This window comes from Convolutriloba macropyga, chromosome 5 (assembly GCF_964194025.1).
Source record: "Convolutriloba macropyga chromosome 5, txConMacr16.3, whole genome shotgun sequence".
Taxonomy (NCBI): Eukaryota; Metazoa; Xenacoelomorpha; order Acoela; family Convolutidae; genus Convolutriloba; species Convolutriloba macropyga.
The window spans coordinates 58,634,145-58,660,990 of NC_134472.1; the positions used below are offsets into that span (position 1 = coordinate 58,634,145).

General features: G+C 35.0%; 1 protein-coding gene across 3 annotated transcripts; it reads left to right on the forward strand.

The window, feature by feature from the left end:
• Positions 1-640: 640 nt before the first annotated feature.
• Positions 641-25,633, forward strand: LOC142340127 (transport and Golgi organization protein 2 homolog). 3 transcript variants are annotated; one of them, XM_075390577.1, is made up of 5 exons: positions 641-799; positions 1,391-1,644; positions 17,778-17,908; positions 21,680-22,127; positions 24,823-25,633. In XM_075390577.1, the coding sequence occupies exons 2-5, from the start codon at positions 1,391-1,393 to the stop codon at positions 25,049-25,051; spliced, it is 1,062 nt and encodes a 353-aa protein (XP_075246692.1). In that variant the 5' UTR covers positions 641-799; the 3' UTR covers positions 25,052-25,633. The 3 variants fall into 3 exon arrangements, with proteins under 3 accessions (XP_075246692.1, XP_075246693.1, XP_075246694.1); XM_075390578.1 differs by having other exon boundaries at positions 648-795; XM_075390579.1 differs by lacking the exon at positions 641-799 and adding an exon at positions 810-954.
• The last annotated feature ends 1,213 nt before the right edge of the window (positions 25,634-26,846 follow it).

Here is a 26,846-nt window from a genome sequence, read left to right on the forward strand (position 1 = left end):
TGTCGCTAATTTGACCCGACGCTCCAGTGCGTTATTTCCAACCAGCCAGCCACAAAATGTGGGGATTGCATAGCACACGCGTCTTAATCGAGCAAATAATATACATCCCTAAGTTTTGAACAGTGGATCCTTACATTGCAGTTTTTTAGTACTTCATTTAGATTAATTGGCCGTCGTTTATGCCACTGAGGGAGGGGAAAACAGTTTTTTAAAGCTGCTACTCGGTGTGCATGATATTGTCCGAGAAGCATACCATCATATTTCTGAATTATTATTTCGCGTACCCAGTTATTTGGTCATTATACACCATACAGCATCATCATAAAGTTTCTGATTAAGTGCGAAAATCTGAAAAAGTTAACCTTTACTTCTTGAAAGAGAACCCCATTCTATTTTCTCTTTTCATAGCAACAAGTTTGGGATCAGGAATTCCTGGATTGCGTTATGTTAAGTGGTTCCATCAAAATTACGATTTAAATTAAAGAAATTGATATCGTTTTTTCAAAGCTGTACTTGAACACACTGAGCTGTACTTGAACGGTTAGATGCACTGGTGGCCACTGTTGCTCACATTTTAGTAAGTTTGCTATTGAAGATTCTTAAAAGTTTAAAGGTCTTATATCAAAATTAGCTTTGATCAGACATGAGATAAGAACAAAAGTACACGTGCATATTTGCGTTGTGCATTTTTCTGCGAGGGAAAAGCAGATCGTTTTAAATGACCCAAGTTTGAATACCAACATTCAGATTCTTGAATTAATCTTATATTTTGTCTTCACGTTTCGATCTCGTAAAGCAAGTAAATTTTAACACCGGCTCTTTAACCGTAGAACCCTCCCGGCATTTTGGCAACAATTATGGTCTAATATGGACAGTTGAACCCGCGAAAAAACATGGCCCCATGAAATGCGCCCATAATTAAGTAATATAGGCTGGAGACTGCAATTAACACAGGTAGGGGTCTATCGGTTCTAGTCCCACTGAACGGAACAGATTCCGAATTTAATCGTCCCTTTTTGGAATTCAATACTGTTGTCAATGGTAACGATGGCATTTCGAATCCACACTTCAGTCTTAAATGGACATACAAATCGAATAAATGTTCTTGAAATGCGGTTGCAAATTTAATTCGAAGAGAGATCTTTGATCTTTTCCGTGTATCCCCCCAGAACGTTGAGCACCCCCAGTTACAGAGCACGTTCCATGGCACAGGAAATTATTGTTAAAATACAGCACATGCTTTTGTAGGGTGCAAATATTGTGCACCCGCTAAGCTGGGGGACAAACGGAAAAGATCACTAAACGTAGCTTTTAATAATTTTTATATTTTATCTCGCATCTTTAGAGCCTTGAGATACAGATCTGCTTCAGAAGTTTGTTTTACTTGCAGATGTGTATCTTATTCTGGTACCAATATGATGGCACACCCAACAAAATATTAGTCTGTGGACCGGCAGACCACAAGTCAGAAAAGAAGCCGGATGCTAAGGGGTCTAAAGAGCCTGAAGTTCAGAAGAAGCAGGACCAGACAGACGAAAATGAATTGAACTTCCTGGACCCCAACTATGCGGCTGGGTTGGAGGCTGCGTCTGACTACTCTGAATCATTCGATGCTGAACACCCTATTAACAAAGTCTTGCATAGGTATCCTTTCTTCGTCTTTACGTGATTAGTAACTGTGTCAGCTGTAACGTATAATATTCTTATCTCCTGAAAACTGTCCCCCGCGCGAACAAAATTTTTGTTTTCATAAGCATTTGTGAACAAAATTTTACGTTTGCTCAAATAATGGTTTGTTAAGACTAAAAACAGTTGGTACCATCTGTTGCAATTAACCTATGACACAGTTTTCAAGGTGTAATATATCTATTGGAAACGGAAAAACTTAGGTTCCTGGTACCTATAACTTGATTACAGGTAACTGGATGAAAATTTTTGCAAATCGATTCTAAGTATACGAGCCAAATATAATACTAGAAAAGTTCGACTCTTCTTGACTGTTGATCCTCAGAAAACAACCACAATTATATTAATAATTACCGAATTAATTAAATTTTCCGAACCTTTCCATGTCATTTTAAATAATTGACGCTAAAGATAATTATTGAGGCCCAAGAAGGCCCGTTTGTCCACTTACAGCCGCTCTGGCTATTCCACTAGTTGTTGTCGACTGATAAAAAAAACAAACAAAAAAAATAAAAATAGCACATTTTATTGCATAAGCCTCAATTTTATGGAATAAATCATAAATCTTGGCTGTGGATGAAAAGTTTTCTGACAAATCGAAAGAATGTGTTGCAATAAATGGAGTTGCTTCATCTTTTCTGAGCGTTAAATGTGGTGTACCTCAGGGATCAATCTTGGCGCCTCTTTTGTTCGCAATCTACATAAACGATCTTCCTCAATCATGTGAACATTTGAAAGTTATTCTTTTTCCAGATGATACCAACATAACAGCTGTTGGTCAATCAAAAGCCGTAATCCAGCAGGATCTTAATCGTCTTGCCTCCTGGTTGCAAGTGAATACACTTTGTCTGATTACATACAAAACTTATCAAATCAACATTAAATCAGCTCAAAGTTCAACGGATTTAAGAAATAGTCATAGCCTACCCGGCTTATTAATCAAAAACACAGCTAGTTACAAGTACCTTGATGTTTTCTTAGATAACAAATTGTCTTTAAATGGTCACATTAGTTTGGTGATGGAGAAACTAAGTGGGCAGTGTTGAATTTTATCAAAACTACGACATTACGTGCCTCGTGGAGTTCTGTTAGATTATTTCTCTTCAAATGTTAAGCCTATCGTTCACTATGGTGTACTAATTTGCAAATCGATTCTAAATATACGAGCCAAATATAATACTAGAAAAGTTCGACTCTTCTTGACTGTTGATCCCCAGAAAAGAACCACAATTATATTAATAATTACCGAATTAATTAAATTTTCCGAACCTTTCCATGTCATTTTAAATAATTGACGCTAAAGATAATTATTGAGGCTCAAGAAGGCCCGTTTGTCCACTTACAAACGCTCTGGCTATTCCACCAGTTGTTGTCGACTAATAAAAAACAAACAAAGAAATTAAAAATAGTGAAAATGTTGATGCAGTTTCCAGTAAACTCAACGAGATTCTTCGCAAAATAATGTTTGGTTGGCTATCTCAGCTAGCAGCTTCTTGATAAATACGAAAAAAATCAAATCTATCTTTGAACAAGAGGGCTCATCAAGCACTGTACGTTGCACACAGTTCCAACACAAACCAGGACATGATAGCACGATCAGCTCAGCAGCTACAACAAATTGTAAAAGAGGCCGGATTTCACGAAAAAGAATTCACTATTGACTAAGATTTCGACCAGGGTTTTATATACTGTAATACTAGCAATCTCAAAGCATCCTTGAAAAGTGCAGACAAAGGCATTTGATTATATCCTGTTTCCCTGACAAATAATTAAGAATTTGGATAACAAAAGTTCTAGCGGCGTTGATGAGCTGAGTAATGTATTCATTAAATCCTGTTCACCCGTTCTTGGTCCTCATTTAGTCAAATTAATCAATGCTTCTTTCATTGAGAGTTTTTTCACGAATGTACTCATATACACGCGAAAATAATACCTCCGCATAAGGATGGTGCCAGAGATCAATCAAATAACTATAGACCCATTGCATTATTGAATATTTTAAGCAAAGTTTTCGAAAGAGCTATGTTCAACCGGGTTTACAACTTTCTAGAGAGGTTTTCTTTCCTGTTTGAAAACCAATTTGGATTCCGTAAAAAACACAGCACAGTGGATGCTATCGCAAAATTAACGGAATCAATCCGATGCCTGGAAAAAAGAACATCAGTATGTTCATTTTTTTCTGGATCTTCGCAAATCGTTTGATTCTATTGATCATGACATTTTATTGCATAAGCCTCAATTTTATGGAATAAATCATAAATCTTGGCTGTGGATAAAAAGTTTTCTGACAAATCGAAAGCAATGTGTTGCAATAAATGGAGTTGCTTCATCTTTTCTGAGCGTTAAATGTGGTGTACCTCAGGGATCAATCTCGGCGCCTCTTGTTCGCAATCTACATAAACGATCTTCGTCAATCTTGTGAACATTTGAAAGTTATTCTTTTTCCACATGATACCAACATAAGAGCTGTTGGTCAATCAAAAGCCGAAATCCAGCAGGATCTTAATCGTCTTGCCTCCTGGTTGCAAGTGAATAAACTTTGTCTGATTACAGACGAAACTTATCAAATCAACATTATATCAGCTCAATGTTCAACGGACTTAAGAAATAGTTATAGCCTATCCGGCTCATTAATCAAAAACAGTTAGTTACAAGTACCTTGGTGTTTTCTTAGATAACAAATTGTCTTTAAATGGTCACATTAGTTTGGTGATGGAGAAACTAAATCGGCAGTGTGGAATTTTATCAAAACTACGACACTACGTGCCTCGTGGAGTTCTGTTAGATTATTTCTCTTCAAATGTTCAGCCTATCGTTCAATACGGTGTACTCATATATGATGGAGTGAGTTTCAGCTCAGTGTAGCCAATTCGAATGCAACAGCTACGAATACTGCGTGTTAATTTTTTAGGAAAAAGAAAAATTCGTTAGAAGATTTCATAAAGGTGGTAAAATCTATTAACTCTTAAAGTTTGTTTTCTGATCAGTTTATAATTTGCAAGGTGATAATAAGCTAAACAGCTGGTTTTTTCTTTAGTAGATGCTCATAAATATGCAACACGCAGATCAGCTTAATCTTTTTTGAAAGTACCTAAGGCCAAATCTGAAGTTAGTCGGTTCTCATTCCCTCACAGATGCAGCAAGTTATACAATATATTAGTGAATAACTAAGTGCTGATGAGTTGCTATGATAACCCTGCCTTGCTTTTTTTACTGATTTAATGCATAGAATTCGGGATTCATATAGGACGCAGCAAAAAATGGAAACGATTTCTCACAGGATTGAGACCTCGTTGTTGAGGTCAAAATTGCAAATTTCTCACAGGATCAGTATTTGAATTACATAGTATTGTTTCGACAAAATTGGCAGTTTTTTTGGGGCCTTCAAATTCAATTAAGTATGATTATTGTTTTTTAACAGGGCAGCGCGTGGTGATCCCAATGGGTCCCTACGTTGTCTTCTCTGTTTCTCCTTCACGAGTCATGGTTGTTTTTTTCATTAGTTAATTTTGTTTAAACATATACTAAAAACAGAGAAATTTACTCTCTCTCTCTCTCTCTTTATATATATATATATATATATATAGATATATATATATATATATATATATATATATATATATATATATATATTGTATGACAAATGGAATGAATGATTTGAACTATTAGAATTAAAAGTGGACATCATTTTTCTCATGTCCTTTCATTTCTCGATTTTATTTAGGTTAAAGAATTTAGTGTCTCAAAAGCAGAAAATTCGATTTCAGTTCAAATGCATTTGCACGCAGCACACTATGTCATTATGAAAAAAAGTGGCGAATGCATTACTTCAACTTTTCTATGATTTTTAAGAAATTGTTCAAATGGCTAGTTCAATTACCCTTTACAGGCCCAAAGAGAACAAAAATCAAAGTAAGATTTTTGTTAACCAATTCATATAGTGCCTTTTTGAACAAAGGTTGTGCAATGCAAAGATTATTCTTCAAAACCTTGGTCATCAAAATCTTGGAAAGGACGCGAATAATTTGAAAGTAATCTTTGTGAATTTTTAATAGCCGCGAAGCGATAGTTGAATCTATTATTTGCTTTCTCTGGTTTTTTTCGACTCGAAGAGGAGTATTGGTTTTCTTCAGGTTTTTTTTTACCGGAAGTACTATTTTTGTTTATCTGCTGCGTTCAGTGAATGACTATTTGACTTTGAAAAGAGTTTCAGACATGGTTGTCTATAGATGACAGTTTTTAGCCGTGTTTTTGTCCATTTGGCCTAAAAAGTTTTATTTTAACTTGGTTTTTTGTAGAAGTAAATTTTGACCGATGCCGCATGAATATGCAACCATCTGAAATCGTTAACACATTTTTCTGACAGGTTAATAATGCGTTTCAAGTGCAAAAAATGCTCCTATTTCTCATTTTTTGTCACCTTTTGGCCTTTTCATTAATTTCTTCGTTTTTGGCTCTTTGAGCGGACTTTGTTAACCAAATTAGTAAATATTTCATCGTCTTTTTGATAATTCCTGAATTGGATGCCTCTTTTTGACCCTTTACAATTTTTGTCATTTCTTGCAGTATTCAAATTTTTCTTCCAAAATGAAGTTTTGGGAGCTTAACATGGCTTGACTTCTTCTGCTTGCGTACTTTCATGTTTTCAATTTTTTAAAAATATTTGGCTTGTTTTGTATATAGGTGTAATGTAATTTTTAGTTCAGTTGGTTTTATGGGCTATCTTCATTTGAATCATGATCACTTAAAATCTGCTGTTTGTTCATTTGTTCATGCAATTTCAACTGAATTGCGTGCGTGACGTCATTTTTCGCTCTTAGTGAAGCGAGTTTTTTGTTCATTCGCGTGATTAAGTTATTGGTCACACATGACTTACCTCACCCTCAAAAATGACTTCCTCACTCTCAAATTAACTTTTCGTTACTTCAATTCAAAGAGATAAGGTCAAGTGAGCGTATTGCACTCTAGTTGAATGTATTTTAAGAGCAGCTAATAGAAGCAGCAATAAGTTAAACAGATTCTTTGTCAAAGCTTTACATCTTAGCCCTTAATCAAAAGAAATTTTTTTTTTGGTCTGTCTTTTTTAGTTTCTTATTGAGACTGCAGATCTACGAAGCTATCGCGGCTTGTTTCTGGTGATCTGTCAGCTATGTTTTCAATCTTTCAAGCCAATAAGCTAATAAAGTGCTCTTCTTGCCAATTATGGTAGATATCTGGTTAATTTTTCCCATGTAGATAAAATTTGACCGAAAGGCTGTGCAACGCATCAAATGTTAAAGTGAATTCCAACACCTTTTCACAGCAAAAAGGTAGGAGTCAAATTGTTAGAACATGCTTTGCGGATCTCTGTAGTTAATTGTAAAGTTGTGAAGGTTGGAAAGGTGAGAACAGAACTTCAAAAAAAGATGGATCAAAGTCCAACTACCTGGCAGTCAAAAGGGGGCCTTATACTTTTGCCCATCGATTCTGTTTCTGAATAATGATTTCAATCTTTTTACTTAGATTTGCTGAGCAACTGATGTATAAGTAGTTTGATTACTGAGAGTGAAAAATGAAAATAGTCTGGAAAAACAAAAAAAACTTCATGCAAAATGTCGAAAAATCCGAAGACATTTTTTTGACTGCTGATGCGCAGACTTAACATTTTTGCAGCAACAACAAGCTATGATAGGCAACAAAGCATATGATCCGACATTTGCGAATATATAAAACGATAGACAGGAAAATAACACTAAAAAATTTCTTTTCCCAAAAACTAGTGGTGAGAAAACCAAACCTAACAATGTTTGATATTAGCTGACATCAGATGTGCTTAGACCTTATACTCATTTTCTGTAGAGTTTTAAAGAGAAAAAGCAACAAATAGGACAATAAATAATTATTAGCCCAATTTTGGGATATTAATTTGATAGGAACAAAAAGGACAGCTTTTTTGAACACTGGAGACGTCAAAGTCAATTTAAGACGTAACTGTATTTTCAAAATTGTCTACGACAAACCACCGAACTTTTGGTAGCAACTATGTTCACTAGTTCCGCCAATGGACAAAGTGACGAAAACAACAACAAGCAAAGACAGTCTTCAGTAAATTACAAAATCGAATACAAGTGATGCGAAACTGAAAAATAAACCAGCGACTAAAAGCTGAAACCTTTGAGTTATATTATTAACAAGACCAGATATTATTGATACTGGAGAAAAAAGAAAAAGAGAGTATCAAAAGTGGCAAAACTCAAAAGTCAACTGAATTTTTTAAAAGTATGTTGAGTGTCCAGGTCTCAAAATTTTTAGCTATCAACTCAAAACTTGAAATTATTCACTTATGATTCTTCAGATGCATACTCTGGGATCAGTAAGCTGGGTTTAGAGAACTATCGCCTGTTAGCCTAAAAGATAACACTACGCAAAGAAAAAGAAACACAGGCAACTTTTATTCAACATTTAGCCACGAACGTTTAAAGTTTTGTAGCAACGAACGTTTAACTTTATCAGCAACGAAGACAAAAAAATAAGAATTCAAATTGCGGTATGTGAAAAAACACTTTTTCGCACTAATTTAAAAGCACTAGACAAAATTCAACTCCATTTGGACCTTCTATGGACATCAAAAGTCGAAGAAATGTGGGAACAGAACTTCAAAAAAAAAGACTGCAACCCAATACATTCCAATCCATTCGGATAGTCAAACGAGAGGCACAACAAGAGCCGGCTGAGAAGATTAGGTTGCTAATAAACTTGAAGAAAATAGATTTGAAAATTTATTGGCAGGAGTCAAATTAAAGCAATTAGCATGTTATTGATACCTCTTTAGATTACTGTAAATTATGAACAGAGAGATAAAAAAAGTTTAGTTTGCGAAAAAGAAATCATTGAACGTTAGGTAGTTAAAATTGCGTGTCAAGAGACCTTTTAGGGTACCATTTTTCCCTAGGATGCGAGATTCGCATCCTAGAAGAGACTCGAGACAGACTCGCAATAAAAACTCGCAAAGTATTTGTCATTTTGAAGGAAATGTTGGAACTAAAACTAATAAATATGATTTATCTACTTCAGATATTTGGTACTAACACTGCTACTCCAAAATGTGTTAAAGCAAATTTTACTAAGGTAGTAGCTGCTACTGTTTTGTCGTACTCAGAACCTTTTGTAACTATTAAAGGTCAGAATAAGCAACATTAACTTTTTTAAAAGTCGAACTTTTCGAATTGGAAAAAAACTCCCCATATCAATAAACGTAAATTTGTTATAGGAGTTCATTTACTAACGGTGAAACCTCATCCTCAAAACAGAATTTAGTCACCAGCAGATGGTAAAAAATTCATCTAAGGGCTAAGCATTTTCACACCATCTGCTGGTGACTAAATTCTGTTTTGAGGATGAGGTTTCACCGTTAGGAAATGAACTCCTAAAACAAATTTACGTTTATTGACATGGGTGTTTTTTCCAACTCGAAAAGTTCGACTTTTAAAAAAGTCAATGTTGCTTATTCTGACCTTTAATAGTTACAAAAGTTTCTGAGTACGACAAAACAGTAGCAGCTAAACATTTTCACACCAACTCTCTGTTACCAAGAATGTAAAAAGAAAGTCAATTTTATGATAAGAGTTGCAATTTCATTTGAAGTAAGTTCCTGATATCAACGTCAATGAGTTCCTAACTCATGATCCGATTCAAATGTTTGAAGGCTCACGGCTCATCTTACATTAATTCAACGCATTCACCGACGATCTTATCTAATTTCGCTTGAATTTAGCGTTGACCTTCCTTAACCGGTTTGCTAGCCTTTTGTTTAATTTACATCATTCTTAACTGAATCAGCTTAGAACTGATTTTATTGTCAACTCAGAAACCAGGCAGCCAGCAGAAACATCAAATTGCCAGCTCCTTGACACGATTTACTTCTAAAATTTCGGCATTCCCAAAATCGCAATTTTCCTTATGACAACCTTACTTTTTATCTGGGCAAGCTACAAAAAAAAATTATTCCTGCGCTATAGACACTGTAGATCTGCCATGCCACGATTGATTCGATTTAACAACTAATCAATTGAAAAAAATTTTTAAATTTCGTCATTGGCTTGTTTTATTCAAATAGAGAATGCAACCAACTCTTTTCCTAGACAAGCTATACCAATTTTTTTTCACTCCCCATACACAGGGGACTATGACTTTGAGTTGATTTGATTAACTCCTTGACCCGATAAAGAACACCTAATTTTAAGATTTGTTATTCGCGAAATTCGCAAATTTTCGTATAAAAGACCAATTTTTTCCTAGACAAGCTACACAAAAAACTCTTTATGTTTTACACTTCCCATACGCAAAAAAAAAACGCAAAAGTATATAAGATTGGCGGTGAATGCGTTGAGTTTGTGTAAGATCTACGATCAATTCAACGCAAAATTATGTAAGATTTGCGGTGAATGCGTTGAATTTACATAAGATCTACGTTAGACTCAACGCAAAATTTATGTAAGATCTACGCTAAATTCGACGCAAAATTATGTAAGATCTATGCTTAAAAACGCAAAATTATATAGGATTAGCGGTGAATGCGTTGAATTTGTGTAAGATCTACGATCAATTCAACGCCAAATTATGTAAGATTTACGCTAAATTAAACGCAAAGTTATGTAAGATTGGCGATGAATGTGTCGAATTTATGCAAGATCTACGCTCAGGCGTAGATCTTACATAAGTTCAACGTATTCACCGCTTTTAAGTTTAGTTCCCAACGAAGACACTTAGTTAAGTGTCGTGTAGCATTGTAAATTTCTTTAAAACTGAAAAGATTCGGAAATTTCTTGCTATGCAAACTCTTGAAGGAGCGCCGAACAAATTAAAATGGCTGATAAACCTGAAATTTATTCATCTTCAACAAGTGATTCTTAAGAAAAATATCAATGGAGTTTTCATCGCGTTTCCTGAGAAACGTTAGCTTAAGAATCCCTCTTTGTGAAAGAACAATTGATGTTGCAAGGAAGTATAGCTGCAACAATGATAAATAAGGATTTCAAACTATAATAGGATTGGTGTAAATGTAAAATTTATGGTATTCCTGCCAACAGTATCTTGCAAGGTGACAGACTCTTAGTAGGTCTGAGTAGCGATGTGGTAGAATGCAACAATTTTATAAGCAATTAATAGCTATTGTTTCCACGCTGTAGAAATTGATCATCCATATTTGATTAATTGACACCCTTATAACGGTCTTTTTTTTCCAATTTCGCAATAGTTTAAGGGTCTCTTTTAAGTTTAAATTAGTCAATTATCAATATAAATACAAGTATTTGTTTTCAATTGCTCTCGACGAAATTCGTAACAATTATTGTAAACGGCCTTGTCTGGTTTTGCAAATTTTTTGCTTGACCGTTTTTGCGCTTTTCTTCTAGAACATTCTTTGACTTCTCCAGTGACTTTTTCACGCTTTCGTTCATTTTTGAGTGATCTCTTTTGTTCTCACTCCGAAGTAAAGCTTGTTGCTAAAATAAAATTGATTGCAACATAGCAACAGAAAGGGCCTGGTAGACGACGAGTGGCCTGTGCTTCTGGTGAGGGATCGGGAGGTTCATGGTTCGAATTCCGTCGTGTTCAACTATTTTTGCACCCATAAAGAAAAAATTATCAAGGCTACAGCCCCTGAATTAAATTGCATCGCCTGTCGTTCGAGAGCAATTCTTCCGACATTAGTCGGTTTATGTTCCATTAATGGCTTGTAAAAATTTCTTTGTCATAATTTGTCATTTTATTTTGTTTGTCATAATGGTTCGTGAACGTGGAGAAAGTGAACAGTTCCGGAGTTTTAGCATTATAGGTTCTCTGCCCCTGTCGTCATGATTTTCGGATCTTTTCCGTTCGAAAGCTCGTCCAGCGTAGAATTTGGAATTAGAAAGACTTTTTTTGATTTTCGTTTTTTACAGGGAGTTATCGAGGTTTAAAGTTCTGAGCAAAGTAGAGTGAATTCCATTGTTTTTAATAGCCGCACAGCGATAGCTGGGGCTATTATTGGCCTTCTCTTGGTTTTTACAATTCAAAAAATTTGAATTGTATTGGGGCGCTGTCTTTTTAAGATCTGTTCACACATTTTCATGATTTTTGAAGTCAAATTGGAGTAGTGATTTTGGTCACGCCGAAACAGGAAGTGGAGCGAAAAAGCGAGTGGTTTTGCGGCGTAAAATTTTTTCGCTCTAATTTTGAAGTAGAGTGAGAAAACGGTGTTTGAACAAAAATTCGCTTTCTCGCTAGTCGTTTTTTGTTCACATGCGGCAATTTCACCTGAATTTTTACTGTTTTTTCGATTTGGTGGATAGGATTTTTTTCTCAATTGTTTTCCCAATCCATTCATAGTTAATTCCAGGCCTAGTTTTTTGTTTGAACCAAATTTTCATTTCTCGTTAGTGGTTTTTTCTTCTTTTCAATTCACCCATAGTCCGTTCTAGTTTTTGTGTCAATGAAATTTCTCTGAATTGTACGTCAGGACTTGTCCTGCTATGTTTTTTGTTTTGTCGTCAAGATTTTTAAGACCATATGACATCACAACAACTTCAAATCTGCTTTTTGTTCATTCGTTCATGCAATTTCAACTGAAGTGCGTGCGTCATTTTTCGCTCTTAGTGGAGCGAGTATTTTTGTTCATTCGCTTTATTAAATTTTTGGTCACGCTTGACTTACCTCACTCTCAGAAATGACCTTCTCACTTTGAAATTGGCTTTTATTTAATTTAATTCAAAGAGATAAGGTCAAATGGGCGTGTGTCTCTCTAATTGCAGGTTATTTGAGAGCAGCTAATAGAGGCAGCAAAAACATAGATTTTTAACCAAAATATAACATATCAGCCTTCAATAAACAGACGAATTTTTTGTCGGTCTTTTTTACTGTTTCTTTAGACTGTAGATCTACGAACCTATTGCGGCTAATTTCTGACAATCTGCCAGCTATATTATTCACGTTTTCCTGAATTTTTTACTAAAATTTCCTCAACTTTGCTAAAGTTTTGCTACAATTTTTTTCAAAAAATGCGGTTGATTTTGTTTTTAAAGACAAAAACATATTGTCGACTAGTTTTAATTTTCATTTAATTGTTTTGTCGAAAATTGGGGCTAAATAATTCAACATTCAGACTTTTTCATCAAAAACGGCACAAAATGAAATGCTTCAGTCCACTTTGATTAAATTTGCCGGAAATACGCATTCAAACACCACTAACACATTCTTTGTAGACTTAAAATGGGGCTATTTCCACTTCAACTCCCGTTGAAAGTGCTCTGTAATTAAAACTTTGCAGTTTTTTGCTAATTTTACTCGTTGATTATCAAAAACGTAGCATTTTTTAATTTTTTAACTAACAAATTATCTATATAAAATTTGAAAAATTAAGTGTTCCTAATGGACGAACAGCATTAGCAAGGCTATCAATGGACCATTCTTGGACTGTTACAATCCAAAAATGATTCGGATTGTAATCAGTCGGTCTTTTTCAAATTAAATTAGTAGATCTTTTTTATATTATTTAAAGAACAGAACATTTCAAATGAAAGCTCAGAAGTAATATGTCCAATTGGCTTTCTATGTAGCTCCAATTTAATGCATCTAATTAAAGCTTATGGTTGTTTTGACTTTGATTTTTATATAAATAATGGCTTATTGAAGTTTGCCTCAATTTTTTATTATTAATTTGGTCAACTTGTATCTTAGTGTAAGCAAAGAAAGAATGCTTCTTCTTTCTAATGATTTAAAATTTATAATCTATTGCAATTTTACGCCTTAAGTTATGGGTTTCTGGCTTTTTCACGCTTTCGTTCTTCATGTTTGAGTGATCTCGTTTCTCACTCCGAAGTAAAACTTGTTGCTAAAATAAAATCGATTGCAACATAGCAACAGAAAGGTCCTGGTAGACGAGTGGCCTGTGCTTCTGGTGAGGGATCGGGAGGTTCATGGTTCGAATTCCGTCGTGTTCAACTATTTTTGCACCCATAAAGAAAAATTTATCAAGGCTACAGCCCCTGAAATAAATTGCATCGCCTGTCGTTCGAGAGCAATTCTTCCGACATTAGTCGGTTTATGTTCCATTAATAGCTTGTGAAAATTTCTTTGTCATAATTTGTCATTTTGTTTTGTTTGTCATAATGGTTTGTGAACGTGGAGAAAGTGAACAGTTCCGGAGTTTTAGCATTATAGGTTCTCTGCCACTGTCGTCATGATTTTCGGATCTTTTCCGTTCGAAAGCTCGTCCAGCGTAGAATTTGGATTTAGAGACTTTTTTGATTTTCGTTTTTTACAGGGAGTTATCGAGGTTTAAAGTTCTGAGCAAAGTAGAGTGAATTCCATTGTTTTTAATAGCCGCACAGCGATAGCTGGGGCTATTATTGGCCTTCTCTTGGTTTTTTACAATTCAAAAATTTTGAATTGTATTGGGGCGCTGTCTTTTTTTAAGATCTGTTCACACATTTTCATGATTTTTGAAGTCAAATTGGAGTAGTGATTTTGGTCACGCCGAAACAGGAAGTGGAGCGAAAAAGCGAGTGGTTTTGCGGCTTAAAATTTTTTCGCTCTAGTTTTGAAGTAGAGTGAGAAAACGGTGTTTGAACAAAAATTCGCTTTCTCGCTAGTCGTTTTTTGTTCACATGCGGCAATTTCACCTGGATTTTTACTGTTTTTTCGATTTGGTGGATAGGATTTTTTTCTCAATTGTTTTCCCAATCCATTCATAGTTAATTCTAGGCCTAGTTTTTTCTTTGAACCAAATTTTCATTTCTCGTTAGTGGTTTTTTCTTCTTTTCAATTCACCCATAGTCCGTTCTAGTTCGTTTTTTTGTCAATGAAATGTCTCTGAATTGTACGTCAGGACTTGTCCTGCTATGTTTTTTTGTTTTGTCGTCAAGATTTTTAAGACCATATGACATCACAACCACTTCAAATCTGCTTTTTGTTCATTCGTTCATGCAATTTCAACAGAAGTGCGTGCGTCATTTTTCGCTCTTAGTGGAGCGAGTATTTTTGTTCATTCGCTTTATTAAATTTTTGGTCACGCTTGACTTACCTCACTCTCAGAAATGACCTTCTCACTTTGAAATTGACTTTTATTTAATTTAATTCAAAGAGATAAGGTCAAATGGCCGTGTGTCTCTCTAAATGCAGGTTATTTGAGAGCAGCTAATAGAGGCAGCAAAACATAGATTTTAAGCCAAAATATAACATATCAGCCTTCAATAAAAAGACGAATTTTTTGTCGGTCTTTTTTACTGTTTCTTTAGACTGCAGATCTACGAACCTATTGCGGCTAATTTCTGACAATCTGCCAGCTATATTATTCACATTTTCCTGAATTTTTTACTAAAATTTCCTCAACTTTGCTAAAGTTTTGCTACAAATTTTTTCAAAAAATGCGGTTGATTTTGTTTTTAAAGACAAAAACATATTGTCGACTAGTTTTAATTTTCATTTAATTGTTTTGTCAAAAATCGGGGCTAAATAATTCAACATTCAGACTTCATCAAAAACGGCACAAAATGAAATTATTCAGTCCACTTTGATTAAATTTGCCGGAAATACGCATTCAAACACCACTAACACAATGTTTGTAGACTTAAAAGGGGGCTATTTCCACTTCAACTCCCGTTGAAAGTGCTCTGTAAATAAAACTTTGCAGTTTTATGCTAATTTTACTCGTTGATTATCAAAAACGTAGCATTTTTTAATTTTTTAACTAACAAATTATCTATATAAAATTTGAAAAATTAAGTTTTTCTAATGGACGAACAGCATTAGCAGGGCTATCATTGGACCATTCTTGGACTGTTACAATCCAAAAATGATTCGGATTGTAATCAGTCGGTCTTTTTCAAATTAAATTAGTCAATCTTTTTTATATTATTTAAAGAACAGAACATTTCAAATGAAAGCTCGGAAGTAATATGTCCAATTGGCTTCCTATGCAGCTCCAATTTAATGCATCTAATTAAAGCTTATGGTCGTTTTGACTTTGATTTTTATATAATTAATGGCTTATTGAAGTTTGCCTCAATTTTTTATTATTAATTTGGTCAACTTGTATCTTAGTGTGAGCAAAGAAAGAATGCTTCTTATTTCTAATGATTTAAAAATTATAATCTATTGCAATTTTACGCCTTAAGTTATGGGTTTCTGGCTTTGATACTACTAGATTTCTCTTTTTAAAATTTTTTACGTTTTTGCATATTTTTCACGTTTTCTAGTTTTGTCACATTATCAGGTTTATGACAGTTCACATATCACAGTATTGGCATTCAATGGCATAATTGAATGTTTTAAAATCCTTAAAGACATAGATTATGGGTCTAACGGCTGCGACACTACTTTCTTGAAGAGTTTAAATGAATTTTTTAATTTTGTGTTTAAGTGTCGGTTTTACTTTGTCCTTTTAGTCGTATGAAATTTCCCGTATAATGACAGGCTTCACTGTTATTTCATTGAACCATAGATGAGCTATTATTCTAATATTAGTAGACAGCTGATGGCTTTCATGACTTTGAAAACAATTGTTTTCCAAAATAGACACTTTTTAACTTCGCAAATTTGTTCCTTTTATTGTCTATTTGTTACCTAGTCTCGTTCATTACAGGTCAAATATGATACTATTAATTTCAAGGAAGGGCGTTAGAAGGAATTAGGGTCACAAAATCTAATGTTTTCAGTGAATTCTTTATTACTTTACTGGCTTTGACACGGGTTTTTCACAAGAAAAAATGAATTAATTTCTTTTCTGTCATAATTGACGTTCTTATTGTAGCCGTAAGAAATATTCTGGATAGTTGCGGGTCTCAGGGGTTTCCTTGGGACGAATAAAGGAACATATTTTTTTCACTTCGTAATTAATGGCTTTCATGACTTTGGAAATATTTTTTTCGAAAGAAAACAAGGTTTTTTTTTAATTTTGCCTTTTTCTTTTATGTCAACTGGTTAACTAGTCTCATTATAGAGAGGTCACATACTACATTATTGGTGTTCGAAGAATGTGCAATCAAACAAATTTTGAGGGCCAAAATATGGCTTTACGGCTTCGAAAGCGTTTTCTGGCAAGTTTATTTGATTTTTTGTTTGTTGATCATTTGTTGTTCTTTTTGTAACTGAATAAAAAATACCTTCAGCTCTTAATGCCCTTCTATGGAAGCATTGGCAATCTTAGACCTATGGCAAATTTTGCTTGATTTATAATTGTTTTCATTACTTTGAAATAAATTGTTTTTTTTTAAATAAGCTTAACTTTACTCTTTTTGTTCTCTGTTGTCTAATTGTTACCAAGCCTTATTATGGACTGGTCCCATATCTTTTATGGTGAATTACAAGTTATTTTTTTTAGTTTCAGTTTTATCTGAGGCTATTTCGACTTTGTTATTAAGTTTTGTTTTTTAAAACGGACAAAGTTTTTGATGTAATTATTAATTGTTGTTGTTGTTTGATTTTGCTGTTCGTCTTGACTCGCTTTCTTTATATTGGCATATCTCGTTAATCTAATGCATCATATTTTACTCCACTAAGTTATTTGCTTTGGAGGCTATCTTTTCGTTCATACACCAATTTTTTTTGAAAAATACTTGAATTATTGGGTTTTTCTATCCGTTCCTCATTTGGTAGACAATTATGCCAAAATTGTGGATGAGCGGGTTCAGAACCTTATGTGCGATCGCACATTACCGAGCCTCTTTGTTTACTTTCATTATGTGAATGGCAATAATTTCTTGGTAGATCGTTAGTGTAATTAGAAAGAACAATGTTCTGGTTCATTTCGCCTAATCAAGTGCTATATTAATATGGCCCTGTGCCTCCCATTATCCGAGTGGTGTGTTCACTGTTATAGGGTTTGGCTGAAATCGAAGAGCGCCATCTTTAGAGCCTCATGTTCATAGGAATAGCTGTTGAATGGTTGTTTGCACATGACCACCCCCAACCCAAAGTACGACAGATTTAGGGTTAGGGGTAGTCATATACATATTAGTTTTAATTAGGGATGTTCGAGCTTTTTCTCTAACTTCGTTCCATTATTTTAACGTTAAATGCAAAAATTCGCTGAAAAAGCGAGTGTCCTAACACTGTGGATTTTGTTGAATATTTAGATATAAATTGATACTTGCTGCCAACCGAGATGAGTATTTGGACCGCGACTCTGAGCCCCTCCAGTTTTGGAATGACGCTGAATGTGACATCGTTGGAGGCAAAGACAAAAAAGAAGGAGGCACTTGGCTAGGTTGGTCGCAATTCAGTTTTTGATAATTATTCGGGCGTTCAAAGAAAAGCAGGTCTTCAGGAAATCTGCTTCTGTCAATTTTTGATCAAAATTCACGTAGACGACGAATGGCCCTCATTTGACTTAGAGTTTACTAAATCTGATAACGAGTCTAACTTTGTCGTCCTTCGGAGCTTAAATGTACGGTAGCTAACAAGATTGCGACTTTGCTAATTGTCATAAACCTCTCACTTCGGAGTGTTCTCGCTGCCGCGCTTGGAGATATATAATTTCGGACCTGCTCTTGCTGAAGCCGAATCAGGTTGTTAATGACCCGGTAGACGAACTCCCTAGGAAGATTTACAGACGCATATTCTGAGGTTATTTTGAAGGATAACAGGTCTCTTGCACTAGACCTTTTAATCAGAGATCTTGAGTTTATTTTGGACTCAGTCAGGGTGATTTGAACCAGGATCTATCAGCTTTCAATAAAATATGGAGCTGCGAATGAGATGACATGCTGTCCAATCTTCAACTGAGTCAGTTCAATGAATAAGTTGTAGGAATCTGCCATTGGCTCGAGATACTGATGGCATCACAAGAAGTGATTCTATACTATTTTTTATACTTAAAAGTTTTCTATGACTTAGCTACCGATTTTGCCGTTCTAGGGCTTCAACCAGTTGTGAAACAACATCTGTCAATGATTTTGTTTTGAAATTGTAATTAATTGAACTTTTTACTGTGAATAATTTTGTTCAGCTGTTTGAACATTTGACAATTTCGTGAATTTTGGAGTAACTGAAATTGGTTTTTTTTAGTTTTACGTCTTTAAAGCAAATTCGACTGATAAAAGTCAGCTACTAATATTTTGGTGAAACATTTTTTAAAATGTGAGTGATAAATATGAATTTCAATATTCAGGAGCTTTAGTAGTTCAAGCAACGCAAACTCTTTGACTTGATTAATTTATAGTGCAGTGAATTAACTGCTGGATACTTTAAAGTTATTGCTCTGGAATTGAATTTTTTTAAATAGTCTAATGGTTGTTACTTCCGCGCCAATGTATAGACCTAATTTTCGGAATCAATTTAAGCATTTTGAGTTGTCTGGTTTGCTCTCAAAATTGTTTTCTCATGTTTTTCTCATGTCATCTCTGTTGATATTGAAATTATTTTCGCGTATAATTGGGCGCTTGTTTTTGGCTGTGTTCTGGTTCCTGTTTACTAAATTACTTCGAAAATAAGGTACGGTCTGTGCGTTTGCTCCGATTTTCGAACGTTTTTCCAGCGATTGGAAATTCTGTGCTTCTCTGGATCTGAAGTTTGTTTTTTTGCTAACGACGGTTTCTCATTTTGTTTTCTCTTAATGCGCAAATTTTGTTAAAAAGTGCTAAAAGTTGGACGAGTCATTATTTGTACTGTTTTTTTTCTTAACATTACTGAAGTGAATTGATCTCGAAAGAACATATCTACGCTTTATTTCGGTGCGTCGAACTTCTTTTTGTCTTGGCGTTGAAGTTACGTCTGTTTGCTATAGGAATTTTGTAATTAATATCTGCAATAGCTAGCTATTATTTGCCTTCCTCCTGATTTTTTTATTTCGTCGTCACGATTTTTGTTACAAACATATGACGTGACTCCCACTTCAGCTCTGCTTTTTGTTCAATTATTTATTCAATTCAGTATGACATGTCAAAATGCAATGTTTTGTTTTTAATAGCAACGAAGCGATAGCGGCTATTATTGGGGACATCGTGATTTTTTTTAACTCGTCGTCTCCATCGATGATTCTTGCTACCATTGATTTTTTCAATTTCAGTGACTTCTACTGCTTTGGAGTTAAAATTTGTGTGGGTGACGTCATTTGTTCTGCTTTTAGGTCAATTGCGTGACTTACCTCACTCAAAAAAATGACTTCTGAAACCACTTAATGAACTTTTAATTTTATGAAAATTTACCAGTTAAAGATCAATAGTGTGTATCTAAGTAATGCCAAACGTATATGCCCTAATTCTTGAGTATTAGAGTCTTGCGTTTGTGATTTCGTACATCGATTTTGAAAAAGCTCTGTTTCTTATAGAGCGTATAGTCTCATAAAAATGACAGTCCGAATCTAACTCAAAAAGCCTAGTGGCCTGTTAAAGGGCTGGTGGTCAATCTGTCTGTCTTGTTTATTTAGTTATTTCAATTCCATAATTCCATGGAAGGCCACCATCGTCTATTGCGGCTATTTTCCGGCACTCTGCAGGCTATTTTTTGTTTGTGATCTCTCAATTGCTTGCGATTTTCTGCACTCTACTTAGATGAAAATACACTATGTTTAGATATAAATGAACATAATCTTTTTTTCACTCTGATTTTGTTATAGTGCATCACTTATGTTTTTCATTTACCAATTTAAAAAGTTTTAATCTCTGATGCATTTTTGTTTCATTGTTTGTTGATTTGCGCAATTCAAATTAATCAGAGACTGACACTCATACTGATCATTTTAATACCAAACCAGACCCTGAGGTTTAAGTTATTGTTGCTTTTATAACAGTTTCACTTATTGAGTTCCTGCGTTCAATTCAGGATTTTCTTTATTAATACTATTTTAACGTGCTTGAAAAATTTTTGAAGGAAATTGGTGCCTTAGTTGTATTGATCAATTTGTCACAAATAGCGAAGTGTAGCAGATATATGGGAACAATTCTTTGTGTTATTGATAGCTCTCAAACGAAGTTTGTAGCAATTATATTAGTCCGGTCGGTCTTTTATATGCGATTTTTTGCTTGACCGAATTGACTTTCGTATGACCCGTTTGACTTTTCGTCCTCAGAAACGGGATAAACAGGTAGCGCCCAGCGTACATTAAGTTCTCTTAGAGCCTTTCAGCTCTCTAGTCTCCAAGAATGCGATTCACAGAAACTGTGTTGGAGACCTATACTTATGGAGTGAAGGGCGGTTCTTTCAGGTTGAAGAATCCCCCCACTGTTGCGCCCACCCCACTGTTGGCTCCCCCCACCGGTCAACCCCCTCCCCAGGTAGCTAGTTACTGACGAAGCCAACCGCTCGCCGTTCGTTTGACAGCATTTCACCCCACGTTAGTCGGTTATGTTTAAAATAATTGATTGTCCTTAGTTTTGAAAATTTCGAAGTTTATACCGAAGAATTGCAAAAGTTTTGTGTAGTTTGAATATTTGTTTTTGAGCAAAGATATGTTTTTATTTGATGCTAGGTTAGAAATTTTGGATTGTAAGTGGTGCGCTATTCGACATTTATGAGAGCATTGTATAAATTCGGTTTGCTGTTTTTGTTTTATTGTTTAATTAAGTTCTGATCTTTGACAGTCGCCTGAGGTTTTTTCAGTTAGCTTTTTGTTGTTCTTGTACTATTTTGTTTATGTGGATTAATTATTTGCCCACGTCTTTGATGGTGTATGTAAGTTTCGACAACCCGTTCCTCGTTTCCTTTTTTAGTTGCTGAGGCCTTTCATTTGAAACTTTGGTTGATTTCTCAATTTACACCGTGATTTGCATTCAGCAACTTTTCTGATCTTTCACTTATGATCTTTTACATAAATGTGCAGAACAACCGAATTGTCACTCTTAAGGTAATTCTTAAATAATTCTGAATTTCAACTATGTAAATGAAAAATCTTCAAAAATCCATCAAATCAGTTGCTGTTCTCTTCAATACAATTTATCAAATATAATGGATCAGCCGCACTTGTTTTACTCTTGTGTTTTTCGACTGCACAAACTTTTCAGAACACAAAGTTTTTTGCGCTACCTGTAGATTTGTTTAGGCGTGTCAAGGAAAAACAAGTGTGTTTCTGTCATCCTGAATAAGTACACAAAAAAACGCGATGATGGACCCAAGAGCTCTCGTGGGAAGCTATGTGTTGATAACTTGAAGAACCACAGTGAGTTCGCAAACAAATTACGTAATGATTGTGCCAAAAATATGTATTCCCCCTTCTTTCTGCTCAACTTCGATTTTGCGGGACCCCTCAGCTGTAGTTACTACACGTGTGGAACTGACGGGAAGTTAAAACATAAAGAGATCACAGGCTCTGGTTTTTGTGGTCATTCGAATTCGTCTATGGAGCGACCATGGGTCAAAACGAACAAGGGGGTGCAAATGTTCGAAGAGGCTATTACAGAGTCACTGAACAAAACTGCTGAGAGTTCTAAAATGCAGATTATGAGAGACCTGAAGGCGCAACTCCTCAAAGTGATGACAAGTGACAGAAGGCATGAGAATATTTACTAATAACCGCACAGCGATAGCTGGGGCTATTATTGGCCTCTCTTGGTTTTTTACATTTCAAAGAGTTTGAATTGTATTGGGGCGCTGTCTTTTGTTTAAGATCTGTTCACATATTTTCATAATTTTTGAAGTCAAATTTGAGTAGTGATTTTGGTCACGCCGAAACAGGAAGTGGAGCGAAAAAGCGAGTGGTTTTCATGCTTGAAATTGTTTCACTGTAGTTTGAGAAAAAGGTGTTTAAACAGAAATTCGCTTTCTCGCTAGTGGTTTTTGTTCACATTCCGCAATTTCAGTTTGATTTTTACTGTTTTTTTGATTTTTTGGATCAGATTTTTTTTCTTAATTGTTTTCCCAATCCATTCATAGTTCATTCTAGGCCTAGATTTTTCTTTCTCACTAGTGGTTTTTTGATCACATTCGGCGTTTTGACATTGATTTTCAGTTTTACATTTTTTTGATCTGATTTTTTTTGGTTAGTCAATGGAAGTTCTTTGAATTGTACGTCAGGACTTGTCCTGCTATGTCTTTTTATTTCGTCGTCAAGATTTTTGTTACGACCATATGACTTCACAACCACTTCAAATCTGCTATTTGTTCATTCGTTCATGGAATTTCAAAGTGGGTGCGTGACGTGAAGCGAGTTTTTTGTTAATTCGCGTGATTAAGTTTTTGGTCACACGTGACTTACCTCACTCTCAAAAATGACTTCCTCACTTTGAAATTGACTTTTCTTTGCTTGAATTCAAAGAGATAAGGTCAAGTGAATGTGTGTCATTCTAAATGAAGGTTATTTGAGAGCAGCTATTAGAGGCAGCAATAACATACAGATTCTTTATCAAAATATAACAGCTCATCTTTTAATTAATAGAGGAAAATTTTTTTGGTCTGTTTTTTAACTGTTTTTTAGCCTGCAGATCTACGCAGCTATTGCGGCTATTTTCTGGCAATCTGGCAGCTATGTTACTAATGTTACTCAGAGATTTCAAAATTGCTTTAAATAACTGAAATCCTGAACAATCCATGAAAAGTTCTACCCATTATCAACTGCCCTCAAAAAATGTTTGTTGCAGTTATATGTTGATCTTTATTTTTTAAGCAATTTTTCATTCTATAGACTTTTTGAGTTTAATTGCTCTCACAAAGTTTGCAGCACTTACATCGGCCCTGCTGGTCTTCCGATTAGTTAATCTTTTTCTCGAGTGATTTATGATTTTCCTAAATCGCCTCTCAATCAAACTTCGGTGCGGCTGAACTCACTTGCTTGCGCTAATTGGAGGATTTGAGTATAGCTTACTCACTAATTTCTAAGTGGCAATTAATTTGAGAGCCTTTATTTGAACCCTTGTTTAAATCTAACCATCACGCTCATTTCATTGAGTTCGAATTTTGAAGCTGAAGCTTTTCGATGAGAACAGAAGGATGATTGCGTTTGTCTCGATCAATATCTTGAAATTTTTTGTAAGAGTCTGAGCCTCTCAATGTGCAATTAGAAACAAGTCGTTAGCGGTGCATTTTTTAAATGAGTATTTGTACCCCTATGCGTTTTAGCCACTTTCCAATTTGTGCTGCGTCGTCCAAGAAAGCATTCATATATATGGGGTGCTTTAACAGAGCCCTGCATTCTTTTATTTGGCATTCGCACTTTATTTATTGCACCTCTAACTAATATAAATTTTCTCTAGTGTCGGGTTAAATTTTCCTTATTAGTAGCTGCCTAGCGCTAGCTGAGACTTTTATTGGCTCTCTGTTTTTTTCGTCATCAAGATTTTTTGTTACAATATGACGTCACGATCACTTCAGTTCTGATTTTTGTGCAATTTTCACTGAAATACGTGCCGGACGTAATGTTCATTTAGTAGTGCGGGTTTTTTTGTTTTTAAGTAAGGACTTGCCTCGTTCTCATAAACGACTTTACACTGACAAAATTACTTCTCTTGACTTCAATTCATGGAGATAAGTTCAACTAATTGTGTGTCACTCTAATTGGAGGTTATGAGAGAGCGTAACTTGTTATTTTAGTATAGGTACAAAGCTGCAAGCTGAGGGGAGCTATATTGCGTAACTCGTGGTTTTTTATTTCTGCAATACTGAAATCACAAAATCAATTTGACTTCACTTTGACATAAAAAACTCAGCGAATATGAACAGATCTGCAAAAATGGACAGCTCCCTAGTTCAATTCAAATTCTCTGACCAATAAAATCTCGCTCTATGAATGTTTTTTTTTCAAACTATTTTTATATTGAATTAATGCTACTGTAAACTTTTTCAGATTTTAGACAGGACTCTTTTAAATTGAAGGTTGTTATAAAAAGTTATCGTGCCCATTTCAGTTCTTGTCCGAAAAAATTGATGTATTTTTTCAAAACAAAAATTGAATTAAACCTATAATGATGAATGGTGTCTGGCGTCTACCTCCTTTATCTTACTGCAGATCTAGTCTTATATCATAAAATTTCTTGATTATTTCAAAAAATTGTTTGTAATATTGCGGGGGCAATTTTTCCGGTAATCTGCCGACCAAAATTCGCTTAAATATTTTTTACCATAAATGTACTGAAACTAGCTGCTCAACAGAACCATTTTACTTCCACTAACTATCACTATCAAAAAATGCACAGAGCTGAAATAGTTGATAATATTATTACTGAGCCAGTTTCATGCAATCTCTTTCTCAAGATACGACGACCCGCTGATAAAGGAGAACTATGAAGGAATCCTTCCGAAAGAAACCTCAGAAGACTTGCTGTTATTCTCGTCTATCTTTGTCAAGTCCAGATGCAACAAGTTCAAGTATGGCACTCGAGTGACCACTCTGCTGATTGTGGACCAGAAGAACGAAGTGTACTTCATCGAGAAAAACAGTATCACTGGGAAAGAAGAGTACTTCAGATTTAATTGCAAATAGATATTCAGTGTGACTATTCGTGTTGAAAGTTTTGGAAACTGTTTCCTTTTCACTCGTTAGACTATGACCATCTATAATTGGCTTTTTTAAGCCTTTATACTGGTATTTACAAATTGTAATTTATCAGGCTAGTGAAACTCCAAAATCAGAGCAAAACACACAGGATTTTGATCACAGAGTGTTATGAAAACAAAATTTGTACACGATGGAAAGGGAACAGCTCCAAAGTTTGAAACTAAGGACTCTTTATAAAATCCCAGGAATGAATAAGCTTTCTGATCTTTTACTTCGTTTGTCCGGTGCGTTAATGTCTCTTAAACCACATCAATCGGCGAGAACAAAGTTTTGACCTGTACGTTGTTCTGTTCTATGAGTTTGATGATCAAAGAGGCGCCATTTTATGAATAATGTGAACTGTTTTAAAATTAACCTCTAGTTTAGTCAGATTAAACCTTGTGATGTATAAAGTCTTTTGTTTGCAGAGCTAATAGTGCTGTTCTTAGAGATACAGATATGTTGTACATAATGGTTATAAGTAAGAGTTAATCAAGATTATGAAGTATGAGTTTATTTTGTAACAATTGGTTTTTGAGAACCAGAATGCAAACGTAGACATTAAATTATTGGCAATGTTTTGCTCAATTGAGAATTTGTTTCCGCAATTAAATTAATTTTAAGTAATAAGTGTCACAAGTTTAAATGTTAAGTACATGCTGCCTACATTGATCGGCTTTAGTGTTAAAGCTTTTTTCGTTCTAGCTTCTGCGTTCTAAAACAATGGAGTTAGAAAAAGTTGTGAACAGAATTGAGTCCGATTTATAGCTCACGACGATTGATAATGACGATTGAATCAATTCTTTCTATCTTTAACTTTTCAGAAAAATGTGTAGAAAATGTCTTATTTCATAGGAATTTTATCAATTTAAGAATTTCCGTAGAGAAATCATATGCAAAAAAGTTTCAACTTTTCTTTCTGAAAATGATTTCAGTCAGCAATGTTATGAAGTTAAATTAAATAAAGTTAGTTAATTAAACGCAGAAGTAAATAAGGTCAAATTACTCAAGAAGTTGTTGAGAATGGTGCTACAATGTTAGAAATGGCACTGTATTGTTAACTGTTTTCAATTAATCTTAGCGTAAATGTAAGTTTTTTTAAATTGCTCTCAAACGATGTTTGTTGCTGTTATATTAGTCTTGTGATCTTTTTTCGTCCTCAAATACGGTATAAACAGGTAGTGCGCGTAGGGCATAGTTTTTTGTCTTAGAGCCCTAAGCCATACTATACTCGTATGGAGTATGCGAGTCACCAAAACTGTTTTGAGGACAATATCATGGTGTGAAGGGCGGTTCTTAATCTTAAAAGTTTGACCCCGACTCACCCCCCCCCCCCAACACTCCAATTGTCCAACCTCTTACACCTGTCGATTCTGAACCCCCCTCCCCTCTCATCCAGCCTTCGCTACGCTACCCCCCCAACGCTTGCCCCCCCCCCCCCGACACACACACACACAGTGGTCACCCCTAATGTTAGCATCCCCAAGCCTCTGCTGGCTACTACCGAAACCAACCGCTCGCGGTTGTTCGCGAGCATTTAGCCGTTAGTCGGTTATGTTCTGTTCTCTTTTCAGACATAGTAAAATTTTTCTAGATTGCACATTTTGGCAAAATAAAACTTCACAAACTTTGTTTTGGAGCCAAAATATTCTAAAAAGCTGTTGTTTGTTAGGGAAGAGTTTTATCAAACAGGCCGAAAGCTTTTCAATGATGAAGATTGCTATGCAATTGTAAAGATATC

Bases quoted from the DNA above. Each gene is read 5' to 3' on its own strand.
- LOC142340127 (XM_075390577.1), top strand. From the start codon at position 1,391: ATGTGTATCTTATTCTGGTACCAATATGATGGCACACCCAACAAAATA. The intron at 1,645-17,777 runs GTATCCTTTCTT...TTGAATATTTAG, and splicing joins ATTAACAAAGTCTTGCATAG to ATATAAATTGATACTTGCTG. The intron at 17,909-21,679 runs GTTGGTCGCAAT...AGATTTGTTTAG, and splicing joins AGAAGGAGGCACTTGGCTAG to GCGTGTCAAGGAAAAACAAG.